Source organism: Curcuma longa, chromosome 4 (assembly GCF_044706935.1).
Source record: "Curcuma longa cultivar G26 ecotype Majalengka, Jawa Barat chromosome 4, ITB_CL_G26_1.1, whole genome shotgun sequence".
In the NCBI taxonomy this organism is placed as follows: Eukaryota; Viridiplantae; Streptophyta; class Magnoliopsida; order Zingiberales; family Zingiberaceae; genus Curcuma; species Curcuma longa.
In genome coordinates this window covers 11,565,961-11,583,612 of record NC_133864.1, presented here as the reverse complement: position 1 = coordinate 11,583,612, position 17,652 = coordinate 11,565,961, and the positions used below count along the sequence as shown (strand labels likewise).

At 38.3% G+C, this 17,652-nt stretch overlaps 4 protein-coding genes and 1 non-coding gene across 9 annotated transcripts; 2 read left to right on the top strand and 3 right to left on the bottom strand.

The window, feature by feature from the left end:
• Nucleotides 1–688: 688 nt before the first annotated feature.
• Nucleotides 689–4,941, bottom strand: LOC141826377 (actin-101-like). 2 transcript variants are annotated; one of them, XM_074713617.1, is made up of 5 exons: nucleotides 4,845–4,941; nucleotides 2,288–2,360; nucleotides 1,791–2,184; nucleotides 1,103–1,716; nucleotides 689–1,015 (listed from the first exon to the last, which is right to left on the bottom strand). In XM_074713617.1, the coding sequence occupies exons 2-5, from the start codon at nucleotides 2,345–2,347 to the stop codon at nucleotides 950–952; spliced, it is 1,134 nt and encodes a 377-aa protein (XP_074569718.1). In that variant the 5' UTR covers nucleotides 2,348–2,360; nucleotides 4,845–4,941; the 3' UTR covers nucleotides 689–949. The 2 variants fall into 2 exon arrangements, with proteins under 2 accessions (XP_074569718.1, XP_074569719.1); XM_074713618.1 differs by lacking the exon at nucleotides 4,845–4,941 and adding an exon at nucleotides 4,684–4,790.
• Nucleotides 4,942–5,752: 811 nt separating this feature from the next.
• On the bottom strand, nucleotides 5,753–5,909 carry LOC141828738 (U12 minor spliceosomal RNA). Its single transcript, XR_012601828.1, has one exon. It is a non-coding gene; the product is annotated as a U12 minor spliceosomal RNA (small nuclear RNA).
• A 532-nt stretch (nucleotides 5,910–6,441) lies between these two features.
• On the bottom strand, nucleotides 6,442–10,030 carry LOC141826741 (adenine nucleotide transporter BT1, chloroplastic/mitochondrial-like). 4 transcript variants are annotated; one of them, XM_074714031.1, is made up of 4 exons: nucleotides 9,898–10,030; nucleotides 9,010–9,666; nucleotides 7,218–7,379; nucleotides 6,442–7,150 (listed from the first exon to the last, which is right to left on the bottom strand). In XM_074714031.1, the coding sequence occupies exons 2-4, from the start codon at nucleotides 9,544–9,546 to the stop codon at nucleotides 6,680–6,682; spliced, it is 1,170 nt and encodes a 389-aa protein (XP_074570132.1). In that variant the 5' UTR covers nucleotides 9,547–9,666; nucleotides 9,898–10,030; the 3' UTR covers nucleotides 6,442–6,679. The 4 variants fall into 4 exon arrangements, with proteins under 4 accessions (XP_074570132.1, XP_074570135.1, XP_074570133.1 ...); XM_074714034.1 differs by having other exon boundaries at nucleotides 9,010–9,548; XM_074714032.1 differs by having other exon boundaries at nucleotides 9,904–10,030.
• A 798-nt stretch (nucleotides 10,031–10,828) lies between these two features.
• LOC141828342 (phosphatidylcholine:diacylglycerol cholinephosphotransferase 1-like) lies at nucleotides 10,829–13,657 on the top strand. Its single transcript, XM_074715760.1, has 3 exons — nucleotides 10,829–11,336; nucleotides 12,066–12,203; nucleotides 13,171–13,657. Exons 1-3 carry the CDS (start codon nucleotides 10,989–10,991, stop codon nucleotides 13,495–13,497), a joined length of 813 nt encoding a protein of 270 aa, XP_074571861.1. The 5' UTR covers nucleotides 10,829–10,988; the 3' UTR covers nucleotides 13,498–13,657.
• A 668-nt stretch (nucleotides 13,658–14,325) lies between these two features.
• LOC141826742 (uncharacterized) lies at nucleotides 14,326–17,382 on the top strand. The gene is made up of 2 exons (XM_074714035.1): nucleotides 14,326–15,371; nucleotides 17,072–17,382. The coding sequence occupies exons 1-2, from the start codon at nucleotides 14,452–14,454 to the stop codon at nucleotides 17,088–17,090; spliced, it is 939 nt and encodes a 312-aa protein (XP_074570136.1). The 5' UTR covers nucleotides 14,326–14,451; the 3' UTR covers nucleotides 17,091–17,382.
• The last annotated feature ends 270 nt before the right edge of the window (nucleotides 17,383–17,652 follow it).

The following is a 17,652-nucleotide window of genomic DNA, read 5'->3' as shown; positions in this document are numbered from 1 at the left end:
TAGCTACAAAATTCAAAAAAAAAAAACATGTGATTTTTGCCTACATGAACAAAGCAGAACTCCTACTAACAAGTAGAAAGTCGACAATGCAACCAATCTTATAATATCATATCTACAACTAGGAGCAAACTCTAATCCTCCTAAAGGATCAATGTAGGTTCCAAGAACACAGATTTGACAAACTTACACAAAACATGCTCGTAGGTAGGATGAACAGGTGCAATTATGGAGTAGTTCGATCAATTTGCTTTCGACATTCGATGTGGTCCTCAGTTCGAGCTTCCAAGGTTTCGCAGAGTTGTGAGAGGAAGTGCAATGATGGGTCTTCCTTAACCAAGTAAACAACCTGAAAGTCACAGTTGAAGGCCTTTGAAGGTAAACAAGTTTTCCAGTATAAAAAAGACTTGAAGCAACCTGTAGACATACAAATTCCAAGCAACCACAAATGACACAAGCTGCCGTGATCACAAGAACACCATGAGAGAGAATAAGTTTTGATAGTTTAAGTGAAACAATGAATAAATATCAATGAGCATATTTGGCATCAAACTTTAAGGAATTATTGCTGCAAAAAAAAATATAGAAATGAAAATTTGGTAAATATATCAAATCAGACTTCTTCTAGAGAACGCAAAAAAAAAAAATGTTGCAGATAAACCAAGTAATGCATCATACAAGAATACAACCATGGATAAGTCCCCAGGCCAGCGCATGGACACTAAAACTTGCAATCATATTACAAAGTTGATACATAATTTCATTTCCACTCCAAATGAAATGCATCCTCCGCGGAAATGTCTAAAGAAGAGAACTTTTCAGCAAGCAAACTCAACAGTAGAAAGGAGACTCAAACACTAGAGACTATTATCGGGCAAACCACGGTTCGAACGAAGCCAAATACTAGATAGAGCAAGCCAGAAAAAGTGCCCAAAGACACAGGGTAATGAGTTTAGAAGCATTTCCGGTGGACAATTGCTGGACCAGATTCTTCATACTCTCCCTTGGTAATCCACATCTGCAGGTTTACAAGATGCAGTTTATCAGTTACCTAAAACATATAAAATCTTCCTTCATACTAGAGCATATACAACAGACACTTCACCTGCTGGAAAGTGCTGAGGGATGCAAGGATAGAGCCTCCAATCCAAACACTGTACTTTCGCTCAGGCGGAGCAACCACCTTAATCTTCATGCTGCTTGGAGCAAGTGCTGTGATCTCCTTGCTCATCCGGTCAGCAATACCAGGGAACATAGTGGATCCACCGCTGAGCACAATGTTGCCATATAGATCTTTCCTAATATCAACATCACACTTCATGATGGAGTTGTATGTTGTTTCGTGAATTCCAGCAGCTTCCATGCCAATTAAGGATGGCTGGAAGAGGACCTCTGGGCATCTAAATCGCTCAGCACCGATGGTAATAACCTGTCCATCAGGAAGTTCATAGCTTTTCTCCACAGATGAGCTAGTCACAGCAGTGTCCAGCTCTTGTTCATAGTCAAGAGCAACATAAGCAAGCTTCTCCTTGATGTCCCTTACAATTTCCCGCTCAGCAGTGGTGGTAAATGAATAACCTCTCTCTGTGAGGATCTTCATCAAACAGTCGGTGAGATCACGACCAGCAAGATCCAATCGAAGAATGGCATGAGGTAGAGCATATCCTTCGTATATAGGCACAGTGTGGCTCACACCATCACCAGAATCAAGCACAATACCTGAGAATATGTGCCATAGGTATATCTTAGTTGAAAAAGAAAAAGAATGAAGATGCTAATGAGAAAATACTAACCAGTTGTGCGACCACTGGCATAGAGTGAAAGGACAGCCTGAATAGCAACATACATAGCAGGCACATTAAAGGTCTCAAACATAATCTGGGTCATCTTTTCTCTATTCGCCTTCGGATTAAGAGGGGCTTCAGTGAGCAATATAGGGTGCTCCTCAGGAGCAACACGAAGCTCATTGTAGAAGGTGTGATGCCAGATCTTTTCCATGTCATCCCAGTTGCTGACAATTCCATGCTCAATAGGATATTTCAATGTGAGAATACCTCTCTTGGACTGTGCTTCATCACCAACATAAGCATCTTTCTGTCCCATCCCAACCATAACTCCTGTGTGACGAGGCCGACCTACAATACTTGGGAAGACTGCCCTAGGTGCATCATCACCAGCAAATCCAGCCTTTTAACACACAAGTGAAAGAGTTAATTCAGTTTATACATCAATTACTAAAGCCAGTCAAAAAATTGGCCCAATAGCTAGACGCAATAAGTGAAACACTAACCTTAACCATCCCAGTCCCATTGTCACACACAAGAGGCTGGATATCCTCAGCATCAGCCATGTTCTATATATCTCTGGGAACATGTGAGAAAAGCATTGGAAATAGGAACAAAATATTTTATTGGAAACAGTTTCACCTTGCACATTCTAACACAATTTTAAGTTTCTGTTTAGGCATCGGATATCTAAATGCATTAACATGTATCATCAGATGAGACACAAGATAATTATGAAAAAACAAACTAACCTGAAAGTGTAGAACAGAAAAGAAGTACAGCACTATGGGGGGTTTTGCAGATGCACAGCAGTGAAATTGTACAACTGACTCCCCCTTGAACAATCTATTCAATGGATAACCTTAGAGATCTTATTTTATTCGCCTAAGTATTGAACAGTCTATCTATATACATACAACTGTACTTAAAAATTGCTAGCTTACTGCAATTTCTGACATTCTTTTTCCCTCTCAGAGATCTGGTCCTCAGCTTAGTCGACTATACTTAAAATTTCTAGTCTACTGCAATTTCTGACATTCTTTTTCCCACAATCAAACCCACATAGACAATGAATCGAACTTACATAGAACTGGATACGCAAAAAACAGACAGCCAACCAAAACAACCATACAAAAGATTAGAAACCTAACTAAAATTTCAGAAATTTCAAACCTTGTAAGTTCCTCTAAATCACAAACCTATGCAAAGCATACAGGTTCAATGTATTCAAATTATGGTTTGCTTGTCCTCTAACTATCATAAGACCACGTTAATTTTCCGGTGCAAAATCCAAAAAATGTTTCTCTTTTTCAAAATTATTAAAGGTGCATATTTTACGCCCCTGATTTTCTAAATTATTAAAGAACACATTTCATGCCACTCTTGCAATATTCCTCTATTACCCCTCCCAATCCAAATAATAAAATATTCAAATTTTTTATTTTAATTTTGTGATATTTTTAATGTGAATTTTTACAAAAACTAATAAATCTTAATTGTTTATTATTTTATAAATCCAGATTGATATATAAATGAATTTAATATTTTCTAATAACTTAAATTAAATTTAACAATCATTATTTTGATGATATTTTCAAGCTTGAATTTCATAAAAATAAATCATAGGTTTTGTACAAGCTTATGTCCTAATTTTAAAATATGTTTAAAGAATTAAAATTCAATCATAATTTTCTTTATATTTATTTTGTTCATATAATTTTTAGAGTTCCTTACAAAAATTTGTAATATGTGAAATAAATAAAAAAAAATCAAAATTATCACTATTTAAATTAAATTTAGCTTTTTAGAATACTTATTACAAATTAGGAGGGGCAAATGAGGGATATGAGAAAGGAAGGAATGCCCTTGCTATGATTTGAAAATATGGAGCGCTAACTTTTGCTGGGCCATGTTAATGAGCTTTTGCACATGGTCCACAAATTAGGTGTAAATGCTTATCCTTCGACATGGTCAATATTATATGCCTTAATTATAAAAGCCCAAAGCATAGCACAAACTATTACAACCTGAAATATTTCAAACGGATCGGTGTAATCAGAACTTTGAGATTGTGCCCTTGAGATTGCTAATTTTCAAAGCTAAATTCAAAAAAGAGAAGAATTACCATTTCATCGCTGGGCAAACTCATTGCAAATGTTCAGCTCAAAAAAATAAAACAGAAATTAATCCTTTATTAAAAAAAGAAATCTTGAGAAAATTCTAGAACGTCAAAATAGACTGACGACAGTGCCAGCTTGACTGCTTAAATGAATACCATAAATTATTTAAAAATCGGTGCTTGCTGAATAAATACGACGAAATGTTCAAAACTCGTGAAAATCCAGTCAATAAGAAAGACAAAGCACAAGAAAAATTCCACATTCCGAAAGAACAATTCTGCAGAGGCATGGCTAGACATATGTCCATATGAATACTGGATCTGCTTTTTCAGAAAGAAAAGGAAATAAAGTCTAGAGGGAGTCTATAAGAGTAATGAGAAAGAAATTAACCCCAAGGACGTTCGATTCTAGCATAGTTTTATGTAAGCTACACAAGATCAAATCTTACGGAAGCACTGTCAAACTAAATCAAAGATATAATTCCGGGGGCAAAAAGATCCAATGTGAAATCAAACAAGTTCCCTACCCTACCTTACATTATGAGTAGCAAAATCTACAGAAAACCAACATCACCTGAGAAACAATACGGGTGGTTACAGTGACCTACTTACCATCGAAGTTGCTTTCGCTTCTAAGTGACTCTACACGACTACAGAAATATAATAGATCGATTGATCAAATTCGTAAGATAGCGAGGAAAAGGCAAAAAAAAGTTCCAGGAGTCAAAACAAAAAAGATCGCTTCGGAATCACTACATCCGAACTAAATGGTAAATAACCTACTAGATCAGGCCAAGACGGAGCATATGTACATCACGGATCTTCAGATTCACGGACCCAAGCAAAACAGTTCACAGATTGGAGCAGCAAACAAGCAAGGGAAACCAAAAAGCTCAAGGAAGAACAGATCAAGAGCAAGAATATTATGAAAATCGAGAGCAAACCTAGTCCGAGGACGGCGATCTGGCAAAGATTTGACCTCGAAGAGATCGGAGACGGCGATCTATTCGCTACACCTACAAAGTGGGGAGGGAGTAGGTGCCTATTTTATATTCCGGCCGTTCCAAAATCAGTTTCCTGAACCAGACTTGCCTGGGCCGGCCCATGTCAAACGTAGTCTTTATCAAAGTCCAAATATTCAATAAAATTAATTTTTTTAAACAGTTAAATAAATGGGAAAGGCACCTTATCATATTAAAAGTGCAGATCTAAAGTTCACCTCATTCATTTTTTTCAAATAAAAAAATTAATTCTTTTAACAATTTTAGTTAAAGCTAATGTTAGAATTACAAAAGTTTTAACAATTTTAATTAATAGTAGAATAATTTTAACTAATATTATTAAAGCATTTTTACTCTATATTGTAATAAATAAGGGTATCCTTTTAAATAAAAATATAATAGAGCATCTTTTTTATTTTTTTAAGATAAAATGTGATAATAAAAATAAAAGACATCTTTCTAATTTTTACCAAAAATAAATCTTGAAACAGAAAATTTATGTTTAATTGATGAAAACTTGCTTTACAGCACTCCCTATTTTTTAAATATTTATTTATATGCCAATTATGAAAACTGGTGGTGGATGCACGTTTGTACATGACCAAGCTACAGCTATTTTCTTCCACTTTTTTATTTTCCTGAATCACTTTTTTAAATTGGGAAAATAAAGATGTTCTCAAGCTTTTAAGTGTTTCCATGAATGAGAATAATTTTAGTAGGGTATGCAAATCAGGCTCAAGACTAATTTAAGACATTCTATAACATTTTGATTAAAACAAAAAAGATTTTGCACCTAATTTAAATTAAACAGATAATTATTTTGGCTAAACTAATTTTTTTATTGAGCATTAGCGGGAGGCCCGCACGAGTGAGTTCTGCAAAGTAAGCAGCGTCACCACTCGGCCAGCCTATCACCCCTCCATAAATTCGTGCGCATAGCATATTCATGAGCGCGGCGGGCAGCTCCCACCACCCGCTTTGTTTTCCTTACTCATTAGTTTAAGGCAACTTGTCTCGTAGCCACACTCGTCCGTTTTAAAGACTTCGCTTCGTTCCCTTCCTTCCAACTTCCACGATGTGGGACTAAAAAACCCCTTCTCTTTTATCAGTCGTCTCTGCGACCTCCGCATCTTCCCTCCGGTCCGCCCTCGACCTTCCCGAACGAGGGATGACTCCTCGTATGCAGATCTCCGGCTACTCCACATCGGTGCATCACCATAATGGAATCTCGGGATGGTTTCTCCTTGGTGGATGATGACTCCTCGTAAGGCATCGTCGATCCGAACTCCTTGGTGGTTGCCACCGATTGAGCTGACGCAGAAACCACGAGCGATCTGGCAATTGCTGGACCTGTAATCAGTTCTTATCCTTGATTCCTTCACTTCTTTAGCTTGAATACCGGAGTAGAAGCTATTGTCTTTATGAAAACGATGAGCTATGGTTGTATGGGAGAGTGAAAAGGTGCAAAGAGTTCATGGGACAATGAGAAGAGAAACTCAGTCTGCTATGATCAGAACAATCCAAAACCTGAAGAATCCAATGAACTGAATTGTTATATTCTTTATTTTCGTGGTATGATCGCTTTTCCAACTTCAAGAACAATAGAGTTTGATCCCGTCCAATGCATCGTCAGGTAAAATCAAAAAGAGGGAAAAATCACTGCTACATGTAAGAATCTAAATCTCAGGCAAGAGAAGGTTGAACCAGAAAAACTTTCAAAGGGAAGCTTGAGATCTCACATTGCATTGTGATCCTCTTTATTAGAAGAAGATAAAGAGTTAAGCTTCCTCCTCGTCAATTAAGAGCTTCTTGCAAGCTTCATAGCACATGAATGAGATCCCGGCCGCAGGTACCAGCTTCATGCAGCTCGGTCCCAAACCTTTATAAAGCCCACCAATCCCTTCCTTTTCGAGTATGCTCAAAAGAGCATGAAGCATATTCTTGTACACCTGCCGACCACCAACTGCTCCGACTTGCATATGCTTCCGCGCAACTTCAAGTGGAAAAGTAGCACTGCTTGAGATAGCACCAGCTGCTGAACCAATCAAAAGAGTCGCAATGTTCCCTATTTCTTCCTTCTTGAAGGTCTTCCTGTAGAGTTTCTTTAGTGAATCATAAGCGTAGAAATTAGTGGCAGCATATGGCACGACTCCTATGAGGCTTGGAGTGAGACCTCTGAACAACTCTGCGGGACCTTCCTCGCGCACAATTTTCACAAATGCATGTAAAAGATTGTCATAGACATCTCGCTGCACAAGAAACAGGAATTAGAACCATGTAGGTGCAAATTTTGATACTACAGTGGCTTCAGCAAACCTGTATAGTTAGTCGCGTCTTCAGTAGTTCCAAAGGATATGTACACAAGGTTGAGCTGACTCCCGCAAATGCCCCAGCAACGAGCGAGGGGGGGATCGGAAACTTTGGTTCTTCACCCTCTTTAGGAGTCAAAACCTTCTTAGCTGTATCGTAAGCAAATAACTGCAACAGATTCATCAAGACCAACAAGTTATAACACACAACTAACAGGTTACGGAACACAGACACGCACAAATAGGTAGCAGATAAGCAAAGTATTGAACAGGAAACTAATAGGATGGCTGGTACACATTACATAATTCAAGTTTGTAAATGTGAAGATCAAGAATAAGTATACAACTATACACCTAGAACCATTGTACTTTCGTTGCCAAATAAGATGTCTATGATAGGTTAAAGCCTCACATGGTCATCTGTTTGCAGTTGAGCACTGTCCCTTTGATTCTATGTTTTTTGCCTTATCAAGGAATTTTTGGTGAATTTAACTTTTGGTGCTACATCAGAATGCCTAGGTGGTGATGACAATGATCATCATATAGTATCGTAAACAAAAGAAAAATTTATGACTACTGAAACCAACACAGGATAATCGTCTGGACTAATTATGACTACTGATTAATACTATAGGTTTTCCCTTTCTAATCAAAGAACAATCAATCATAGAATTAACTGATAGAACTAGAATCTATAGAAACAATCGTCTGGCTTTGCCCCCGGGGCATAGGTGAGTTGGTTACGACGCAGCAGACTTGCAGAAGAGGGCAAGGGTTCGAATCCTGGCGAAGCCAGGCAATACCCTCCTGCGTCGTAACCAACTGCACTTTCTCGATTTACCTCCTCACAGATGGTCGTGGGGCCGACCGTGTGGGACTGCTAAAGTGGCGGATCCACCTTTTGCAGAAGAGACAATCTTTTTTTTCCATCTGCTAATTACAATTAATTTGAATAAGCATATGTAATCTAACACAAATCAATAGAAATAACATTTGTAACTAGGAACAATCGCAGATCCTTCCTAACACAGGATGTTGCTCTTCGGTATTATCATGTACGTTTAGGATTTGATTAGCAGTTTAAGCATCACTAAAAATAGTCTCTAGTATGTATTTTCCTTGAACAAACAAACCAAAATAGAGATGGAATTATCAATTAAAAGAGAACAAATTGTTTCAATGCTCTTATTCATCTCTTGACTTGCATGAATTGGTATCCAGATACATCATGTAAAAACTGCATTTTCAATCTGAAAATTTTCAAATCAATATCATCACCCACATGATATTAGTCAGAATCTAAGAGCTGGTACTTGATGGAAAACACAAGCCAAGGAACAAAAGGGACACGCTAAATGCAAGGAAACTTCACCAAATTCTCTAACCAGACCAAAAAAATTAATAAATACAAAAGATTCATTTCAGGAAGGTATTTCTAATGTTCTATTTTTTCATTGAAAATTGCTCGTGAAAAAAATGTATTTGACATCTTCTTTTTCTTATTTCAGGAGAAGATGAAACATTCTCTACATTGATATTGTATAGAAAGTCAAAAGGGTATCACAACTTTCCTTAGTTTCAATGAGGAGAAGCAGATGGATGAAGATTGAGTATTCAACCACAGTTAAATCTAACTTATAACAATCACCACAATGTGAAAGCTCATCCATTCGAGAAGACCTCATAAACAACACAAAATACCAGGTTAGCAAATAGCTTAATCAGCATGAATGCAATGCTATATAGCCTTAGTAGAGGAAGAAGTAAAGAAGAACAATGCTGCACATACTATCACTCACCTCAATGGCCTTGCTAGGCGCAACGCGAATTACATTCACAAAATTACCGCGAAACAGCCCCTTCCATCCCTCAGTCTTCATTATAGTCTGAAACACTTCTGTCGTCGAGTTCCCATTGCTGCCGACCATAAGGTGTGTCCTAATTGTTTCTAGAGGTGCAACTACAGTCCGTGACACTGCCCCAGCAATTCCTCCACTGAACAACCTTCTGAAATGAGGGTTTCCGATCCTGATTCTTACTGTCAGACCACCCTTCTTCTTCTTCTTCTTAACCACGGCTTCATCGGCACTGTTAGTGACCTCCACTGTGGATAGGACAGGAGCAGTCCCAAGGACCTGATAACCGACCTGCGGTGTCGGATTGAGAGACTGCGAAGAAATACCAAACCCTACCCCCATCTGACCAACACTGGCAAACAAGCCGCCGGCGGGGCAGAACCCCTCCGGTAGGTTCCATGAGAAGCCCGGCAGCTCTTGGAGAGGGAGAACAAGCTCGAAGCTGCTCTTCTCGACTGGTTGCAACCTCGTATCCGCCATTGCTGTAAGTGCGTAACTGGTAATTGAATTTAAAGAGCTTTTGGAAGGGATCTTCGTAGATAAGCAAAGAGGGGGCAGATTGAGGGGACGAATCAAGCAAAGTTACAAATTTTACCAAATCTGCAAAGGCAAGCAAAAGAACTTTTCTTTCAAGAGATTCTCCAAAAAATAATAATGGAGTTTTGGATCTACGAAAGACCGAGCGCACGGGCGAACAACTCGAAAAAGACGAAAAAGAAACATCAATCGATTGAAAACTCAGCCAGGCGCAGCAAAATAGGGGGACAAAATCGATCTTTTAACAGAAAATCATCCTGTAAATGCTCTCAAACAAAAATCAGAGCACAAAACTGTCACTGCACTTCACGCGGACAAGCCGAAGGATCGCCCCATGGCTGCTCTTCTCGCGCAGCTCTGCGTCTCCTTCTGCGCTTTCCGTCTGCGCTCCAGTGAAACAAAACAAAGCGGAGAATCGCACAAATTCCTGCTCAACTCGTTGGGTATATATATATATATATATCGCGGAAAGGATGAGAGCACCATTGTCTTTTTGCTATCAAACTCAATCCTTTTTATGAATCAACAAATTTCCTTCCGATTTGTAGATTCAAAAGATTAATAACTGCTATCTTGACAATCAAGTTAATGCTTTTTTACGTACTTTTATTCAATTCTGTGGAATATTGCAGTCAAAATTGAGGAAGATGGTTCTTCCATCGAGCGCCGAATATAATTTATTTCTGAAGATAATACGTTTATGTTATAATTATAAATACGATGTTGACGAAAGACATGATATTAAATATTTATTCGCTCGTGAATTATTGTTTAATAAACGTTTAAATATTTAATCTACTGTATCAAAAGGAGAATCATATTATTATTTATTTGAATAGATACATGTGATGTTAAGGAGTTATAATATTTTGAATTGTGATTCTTCTAAATGGGGAATGTAATTTCTGGACATCTGGATTGACTGTCGTATGCTTCCCGATTTATCCTGCTCGTGAATATATAAAATAATTGCTGGGCATTAATAAACGTTTAAATATTATAAAATCTACTGCCAGGAAAATATCAAAAGGAGAATCGCCGTATATTATTTATTTGATTTATAAAGGATATATAAAATAATTGTTGGGCATGTGATGTTAAGGAGTATAAAGAGTATATAAAATAATTTTTTGAATGATAAAAATATTCATAATTTTTCTCTTCCAAAGAAACAATACAAAGTTATCCTTTCCGCCCTTTTCCGTCTTAGGAAACACGCGGCTGATTTTCTCCCTTGCCAATCCCGCGTCTTCCTCCGAGTCCTCGCCCTCTTCCTTCTCCGAGCTTGACCGAGACACCCCGCCACCATGGCATCACCATGGGCGAGGCCCTAGCCTGAGCACCTCCGCCTACGCGTTCACCGGAGAACGGCAGCCGCCGACACTATGGTCGCCCTCGGCGCCACCGACCAATTCCACCAACCGCCTCCCAAATCTCTCGTCGGCGTAAGAGGAGGGACGACGCCAAAGCCCTCGCCTTTGCCGATCTTACCCCTGCACGGTCCGTTCTTCGCTGGGTGGTCGGTTTCCGGCGTAGTTGGCTCCGTGAGGCACCACCCTTTGCCGCTCGTCTTCGCCCTCTTACTCTTGGTCTTCATGGGCGTGGAGTACACCGTCCCCATGGTCGCATCGGCTTCCCCGCCGCTGGACATGGGGTTCGTCGTCACAAAGCCGCTCCATGCTGGGCTCGCCGCCGCTCCCGCGCTCAACACTGCGCTCGCAGCCCTAAACACGGTGAGTTCCTACCCTCTTGATGACTGTTCTCCTTCCTCCACTCGATTTTTGCGCGACAGAATTAGGGCTAACATGCACTGGCGGATCTATACCCAATCATCAATGAACAATAGGTCGAATGCTTGCGTGCGAAGGGCCTCTGCCACCGATCCTATAGAACATGTTCCAAATTCTTGAAATGATCACCAATTTATATCTTTCTTTTGCTTCATTCCATCCCATTGGATCTTTCTTCATGTTCCATGCCATATCATGAATGCAATTAGAAAACTAAATGAGATCACAATTTTCTTCTCGTTGATTGATTGAGAAAAGCCACTGGCTCTCAACCGAAATGCTACAGCCTCAATCCCCCAACAGTCACTTGCTTTCCTAATGGGAGCGCAATCTATCTAGATTTTGTGTGCCATTAATTAGGAACAACCATTGCAGTCATCACAATTTGGAGTCTCAGAGCACAAAATCCACAGTTTGTCTTCTATGATTGCGTAGTTATTCGTTAAGCAACACAGTTTTGATCATACGTTGTTCGTTCAATTATTGTGTATCATCATGTTACTTGTTTTTGATAATGTGAAATTTTATCACAGCGACGAACAACATTCTTCGGATGTGCAATTGAGCAATCATTTAAATATTGATTTATACTACTAAAGCAAAAAAGTTGGTGTTAGTAACCTAGGACATTTAGTTTTCTTCTTGGGTATGGTAATTTCACTCTCATCTCAGGTATTCGTAGGCATGCAGATTTTCTACATACTATGGACCTTCCTGGTGGAAGGAAGGCCACGCCCAACCATTGCAGCTCTGTTCATGTTCCCTTGCAGAGGAATACTAGGTTGCTGCACCCAGCTTCCACTGCCTCAGGTACATTAAACCCTTGCTAATTTACAACCCAAGTTTAGCTTTTGATAAGAGCTTTAAGCCATTGTATTGAATGTATCGAATCAAATTAGGAAGATGTTGTCAAAGTTTTTTTCCAAAATTTGAAAAAGAATTTTATTTAGATATCAAACGATAGTCACACATCATTCAGATGCATACGAACACTCCTAGTTAGTTAACCAAGGGTTAGCATGCCATTCAGATGCCTAGAAAAAAAAATTTCCGTCCTTTTAGCATTTACTGAGCATGATAATTTTTTGTTTCAATAGTGTTTAAGGATGCAAACAAGATATTAAGAATTTGGGGAGGAATTGCTGTCTAAGGTGATTTCTCTATCTCAGTGCTAACAAATATTTCATCGCCAAATTTGAACATGTTCTTTAGCTCTTAAGTAGAATAAATCAAAGTATGAAAAAAAATATAAATGAAAATTGTAATCATAATAGTGATTCAACAGGTAAGTGTTGCAAACTATCAGTATTACAACTGAAGTGGAAAACTAGTCTTTGTTTACTTGGATAGATGAATAACAAGAAAGTGGGGAAGTAAGGTACATAAATTGTCATTGTTGTTTCTTTTGCTCCTCTCTTTTCCCATCTATCATATAAACTAACAAAGTCACAAAATGATGACATACAATATAATTGAAAGGTAAAAACTTGTGCAGCTTTTTGGAATCAATTTCGTTAAAAAAAAATTTAATTCATAGAAAGATAGAATTTTTGAAAAATCCTAATTTTAGTTTCATTTGTCACGTTTGGAACCATAGGATTATAAAAATGGATATGATATTATGTTCTATGATTTTCTTGGATTTCATGATTTTCAGTGGATTCTCAAATACAAAATCTGGCAATTAAGCTGGTGATATTATAATGGTTTGCTTTGGCTTTCTTTTTTGTTACAATTCCTTGATAACTTCATGTTTTTAATTATTTCAATGTTGCAGGAGTTCTTAGGTTCAGGCGCAGACTTCCCCGTTGGCAATGTCTCCTTCTTCCTCTTTTTCTCAGGCCATGTTGCTGGAGCAGTGATTGCTTCCTTGGACATGAGGCGGGCTCGGCGCCAGAAGATGGCATGGGTCTTTGACACTCTTAATTTGTTGCAGAGCATTCGGCTGCTCGCCTCGAGAGGCCATTACACCATCGACTTGGCTGTCGGTGTCGGGGCTGGCTTCGTCGCCGACGTGCTCGCCGGCAAGTATGAGGAAATCATGTGGAAGCGCGACAGGCAGCGACCATGCTGCAGTTGTGGGTGCAGTTGTAGCAGCCCTTGACATTCTTGCAGTGTGATGATGATCTACTCACAGCTCAACTTTTTTCTTCTTTTTATTAGGTAAAAGCCATAACCTCGTTTATTCATTGATTGGTTTCTTTAATCAAATATTTGCAATTAGTTTTCTCAAAAGGAACATTTGTTGGTACATTTTATTAATATTGGAGCTTATTTATTTATTTTTATGATTTTTATCCTGCATTTGTCCTTGATCAAATCTCAAAAGGAGTCCCAGAAAGGGTAACTGAATATCAATTTAGCATAAAGGTCATCGAACACTTTTACATAAAATTGACAGTAAAAGGTTTAAAATTTAAAAGGAAAATATGGATAGATTTTGAGGAACACTGTATTGTGACCATGTTCATTCGATACCAATATGAGTTCTTTAGATCATAAATATTTTTTTTCCCAAACAACTTGACGACCATAAATTTTTAAAAAAATATATGGATGAATTTAAGGAATATACTAGGAATATAATAAATATGCTTGATTTGAGCATGCAGACCACAAAAAGATATTTTGAATTAAAAAAAAACAAATCTGTATTTTAATAAATGTTAAATAGATGGCCATTTGGATATTAGATAAATTATAACCGTAGCACACAAACTTTTAAATAATTTAATTTATTAAATGATGTCTAATTCATTAATTTTTATAATTATTTTTAAAAATTATTTAGTTTTTTAATTAATAAAAACAATTAGAAATTTTTAATTGTTTTATAAAAAAATATGTTGTATTATTTGGATTTTTTTTAATCAATATTCTCTATAACCATCTTAAACACCCTCAAAGGCTTATCTCACAAACCCTAATAAGAAAAGTAAAAACTCCCTTGTCCGTCACAGCGCACATCTCCCACCGGCAGAGAATCCCTAGCTGCTGTCCGATCTCTTGTTTTCTAGTATTCGATTTCCTGCACCTCCGCCGGAGACAGAAGGCAGCCATGGCTCGCAACGAGGAGAAGGCACAGTCGATGTTGAATCGATGGGTGGATATGAAGTCTGAGGAAAAAAGGAAGCCCAAGGAGCGCCGCCCCTACCTGGCCTCCGAGTGCCGTGACCTGGCCGACGCCCACAAGTGGCGCTCCGAGATCCTACGCGAGATCGGCATCAAGGTCTCCGAGATCCAGAACGAGGGCCTCGGCGAGCATCGCCTTCGCGACCTCAACGACGAGATCAACAAGCTCCTCCGCGAGCGCGTCCACTGGGAGCGCCGCATCGTCGAACTCGGCGGCCCCAACTACACCAAGCACGCTGCCAAGATGACCGATCTCGACGGGAACATCATTGACGTCCCTAACCCCAGCGGGCGCGGCCCCGGATACCGATACTTTGGTGCTGCCAAAAAGCTTCCTGGTGTTCGCGAGCTCTTTGAGAAACCACCGGAGGTCAGGAAGCGCCGCACCCGCTATGAGATCTATAAGCGCATTGATGCTAGTTACTACGGCTATCGTGACGATGAGGACGGTATCTTGGAGAAGCTAGAGGCTACTGCACAGGAAGAGATGCGCCTCCAATTGATCCATGAGTTCGAGCGCATCAAAGCCATCCAGAGTGAGGCTATGAGGATGGTTAAGAGTGGTGAGGTCGCAAGTGTGGAACCTACAGCTGCCTCTGTGGCTGTGTCATTGCTGATGGAAGAGGTCGAGGATGTTGTGGAGGAGGAGAGGAAGGAAAGAGAGCGGGAGGAGCTAGAGAGGAACAAGCAACAACAGGAGTTTGTGGTACATGTGCCTCTTCCAGATGATAAGGAGATTGAGAGGATGGTTGTGGAGAACAAGAAGAAGGAACTGCTGAGCAAGTACATGAGTGAGGAGCTGATGCAGGAAGAAAAAGAGGCCAAGGAAATGCTCAATGTCAAGCGGTAATATTCTATCCCTCCTCATTCTATATGCAAATTAGCTGAATTCTTTGTTTCCTTGCATTTGGTCCTATGATTGTCCACACACAATACACATGCACAAACACAAATATTTGCAGTTGAATGGTTGCCACCTTGCTGTTTTTTTCCCTACAGATATAAGGCCTTTGTGGACATTGAAATGAATTAAATTATCTTTTATACTTTAGGTACTTTTTTTCGATTTGCTAGCCATCTTAAGTATTAAGAATCAATTATAGGAAGTTAGATTCACAAATGCATTTCTTTTTTCACGGATAACCCTTTTGTTGCAATTTATTGATTTAGTTATTAGTTGCATTATCAAGAAATTGAAAACAACACTGGTTAGTTAATGAAAATAATTAGAACATTGTGTGTGTGTGTGTGTGTGTATGTTTGTATGTATGCATTTTCAATTTTTTTTAAAAAGAATTCTTTGGTTTGATCTATCAAACATGCTTTTAATTTTTAAAATTGGAAACCGAAATCCATTGTTGTTTCTCAAAATTATGTTCACTGAATATGAAATTTTTATTTTGTTTTTACTTGTATGGATCTAAATTGTTTGCAATCAACTCTCAAAATTGTGCTTCTGCTGCTGAATTTGAATGCTAATGTTAAATGATTAGTTTGTTGCTATACTTGTTTCCCTATAGTTGATAACTAGGTCACATTGTCTCAGTGAGATATATGAAATCACTTCTTTATACATGGTTGTTAAATTTTTTTGTCATATTGTTGGGAGATTATAATTTGTTCCTTCCAATGTTTCCAATTATTTGTACATTCAAAAAGTATTTTTTATATTTTTGTATATAGAACTTAGAAGTATGACATCACTTGATAACATTCGAAAATTGAAATTGAACTAGCTTATCTAAACCATGAACAAAAGTCTGCACATATATTTTTATACTCAAGCACACTTAACTTTCTAATTGGTGCTTGCTTTCTTCAAATGACTTCCTTTTTTGGAGGATTCTAGCAACCATCACATTTGTTAAGTGGTATGTAGTTATGGCCATAGCCTCTACTTGGTGCAAGCTAGGATAGTTTTCATTCAAACCGACCTGGTTTACATTTCTTTATGGATAGTTCTAATCAAAATACAATCGTCTCTATTGGATCTATTAAATGCTATCATTTGTCAACAATTATACTAACTACCAAACATAGACTAATTTGGCATGTTGTCATCACAATTGTCCAAGGGTTGGTACAGCCTACTGTATATTTCTGTCTTTTGCACTATTTAACTAGACGTTTTATTTAGGACTAATTGCAATGTGGTCGAGTAGAAATTACCAAACTTGCTAAACTTCTTGCACACCTTTGTATTACAGTTATCTTACTTTGTATATTTAATCACTAAGTTTAGATCACTAGTCAATGCAACTTGTTAAAGCAACTAATTAAGAATTCTTCATCTATAGTAAGAAAGCTTTTCTGATTGTGTAAATAATTGTTTAATGTCAATGAATTAAGAGTTACTGATTACTTTGTCAAGAACGGTGGTAGCAAAGAACGTCAGCAAATGCTTAGCCTTGTAAAATTAGTACAACCAAAAGTGTAGTAGTAATAGCAGGAATAGCAGAAAGCATCAACACGATAGGAATTAAAGGAACCATTTCTCCAGATTGCAAGCACATCACATTAACACACTTTCCGTTTTCTTCTTCCAGCCCTACAGGAGATGAGTAAAGGTGAAGCTTTTCCGCTGTTACAAGAGCTAAAGGCGTCATGTGGTGCCAACTGCTAACCATCTTCCTCATGTTGTCTCATGTGATGATGGCACTAAAAAATGTATTGAGACTATTAAAAGAAAGCATATTCTCTGTCAAGCATTAATATGCTTTAAGCAAAGTGAGGTGAGCTTTTGTATGTGCTGAGATTGTATTACTTTGAAGAAAAGATGACCATTTAATAGTCTCAAAAATAGAAGGGTATGCTTGAGTTTGCCATAGAGCAAGGTCTAGGATTATGTGGGCTGTGCTGAGGCAGTCCTTTTAGGCTTCAACCTTTAGTGTTGTTTGTCTGTTTGGTTTGTACTCTAGGTATCATCTTCCAAAGATTTAGCAGCATCCGAGAAGCATGAGCACAGAAGTCATTCCATTATACCTTCAAGGGGCAACTGCTCCAACAGGTAAAAATACCTCCTAGAACTAAGCAGCCCTTACTTTTCATTTTGCTACACTTTGTTCTTGAAGAAAAATATAGATCTTTATTTGCAGGAACAAATATCTTCGATCCTGCGAATTGAAAA

Coding starts and splice junctions, on each gene's coding strand:
- LOC141826742 (XM_074714035.1), top strand. CDS start 14,452: ATGGCTCGCAACGAGGAGAAGGCACAGTCGATGTTGAATCGATGGGTG.
- LOC141828342 (XM_074715760.1), top strand. CDS start 10,989: ATGGTCGCCCTCGGCGCCACCGACCAATTCCACCAACCGCCTCCCAAA. Junction 11,337..12,065: donor CGCTCGCAGCCCTAAACACG/GTGAGTTCCTAC, acceptor CTCTCATCTCAG/GTATTCGTAGGCATGCAGAT. Junction 12,204..13,170: donor CCCAGCTTCCACTGCCTCAG/GTACATTAAACC, acceptor TCAATGTTGCAG/GAGTTCTTAGGTTCAGGCGC.
- LOC141826377 (XM_074713617.1), bottom strand. CDS start 2,347: ATGGCTGATGCTGAGGATATCCAGCCTCTTGTGTGTGACAATGGGACT. Junction 1,717..1,790: donor TGCCAGTGGTCGCACAACTG/GTTAGTATTTTC, acceptor ACATATTCTCAG/GTATTGTGCTTGATTCTGGT. Junction 1,016..1,102: donor CCCTCAGCACTTTCCAGCAG/GTGAAGTGTCTG, acceptor GTAAACCTGCAG/ATGTGGATTACCAAGGGAGA.
- LOC141826741 (XM_074714031.1), bottom strand. CDS start 9,546: ATGGCGGATACGAGGTTGCAACCAGTCGAGAAGAGCAGCTTCGAGCTT. Junction 7,380..9,009: donor CGCCTAGCAAGGCCATTGAG/GTGAGTGATAGT, acceptor AATCTGTTGCAG/TTATTTGCTTACGATACAGC. Junction 7,151..7,217: donor AGACGCGACTAACTATACAG/GTTTGCTGAAGC, acceptor TTTCTTGTGCAG/CGAGATGTCTATGACAATCT.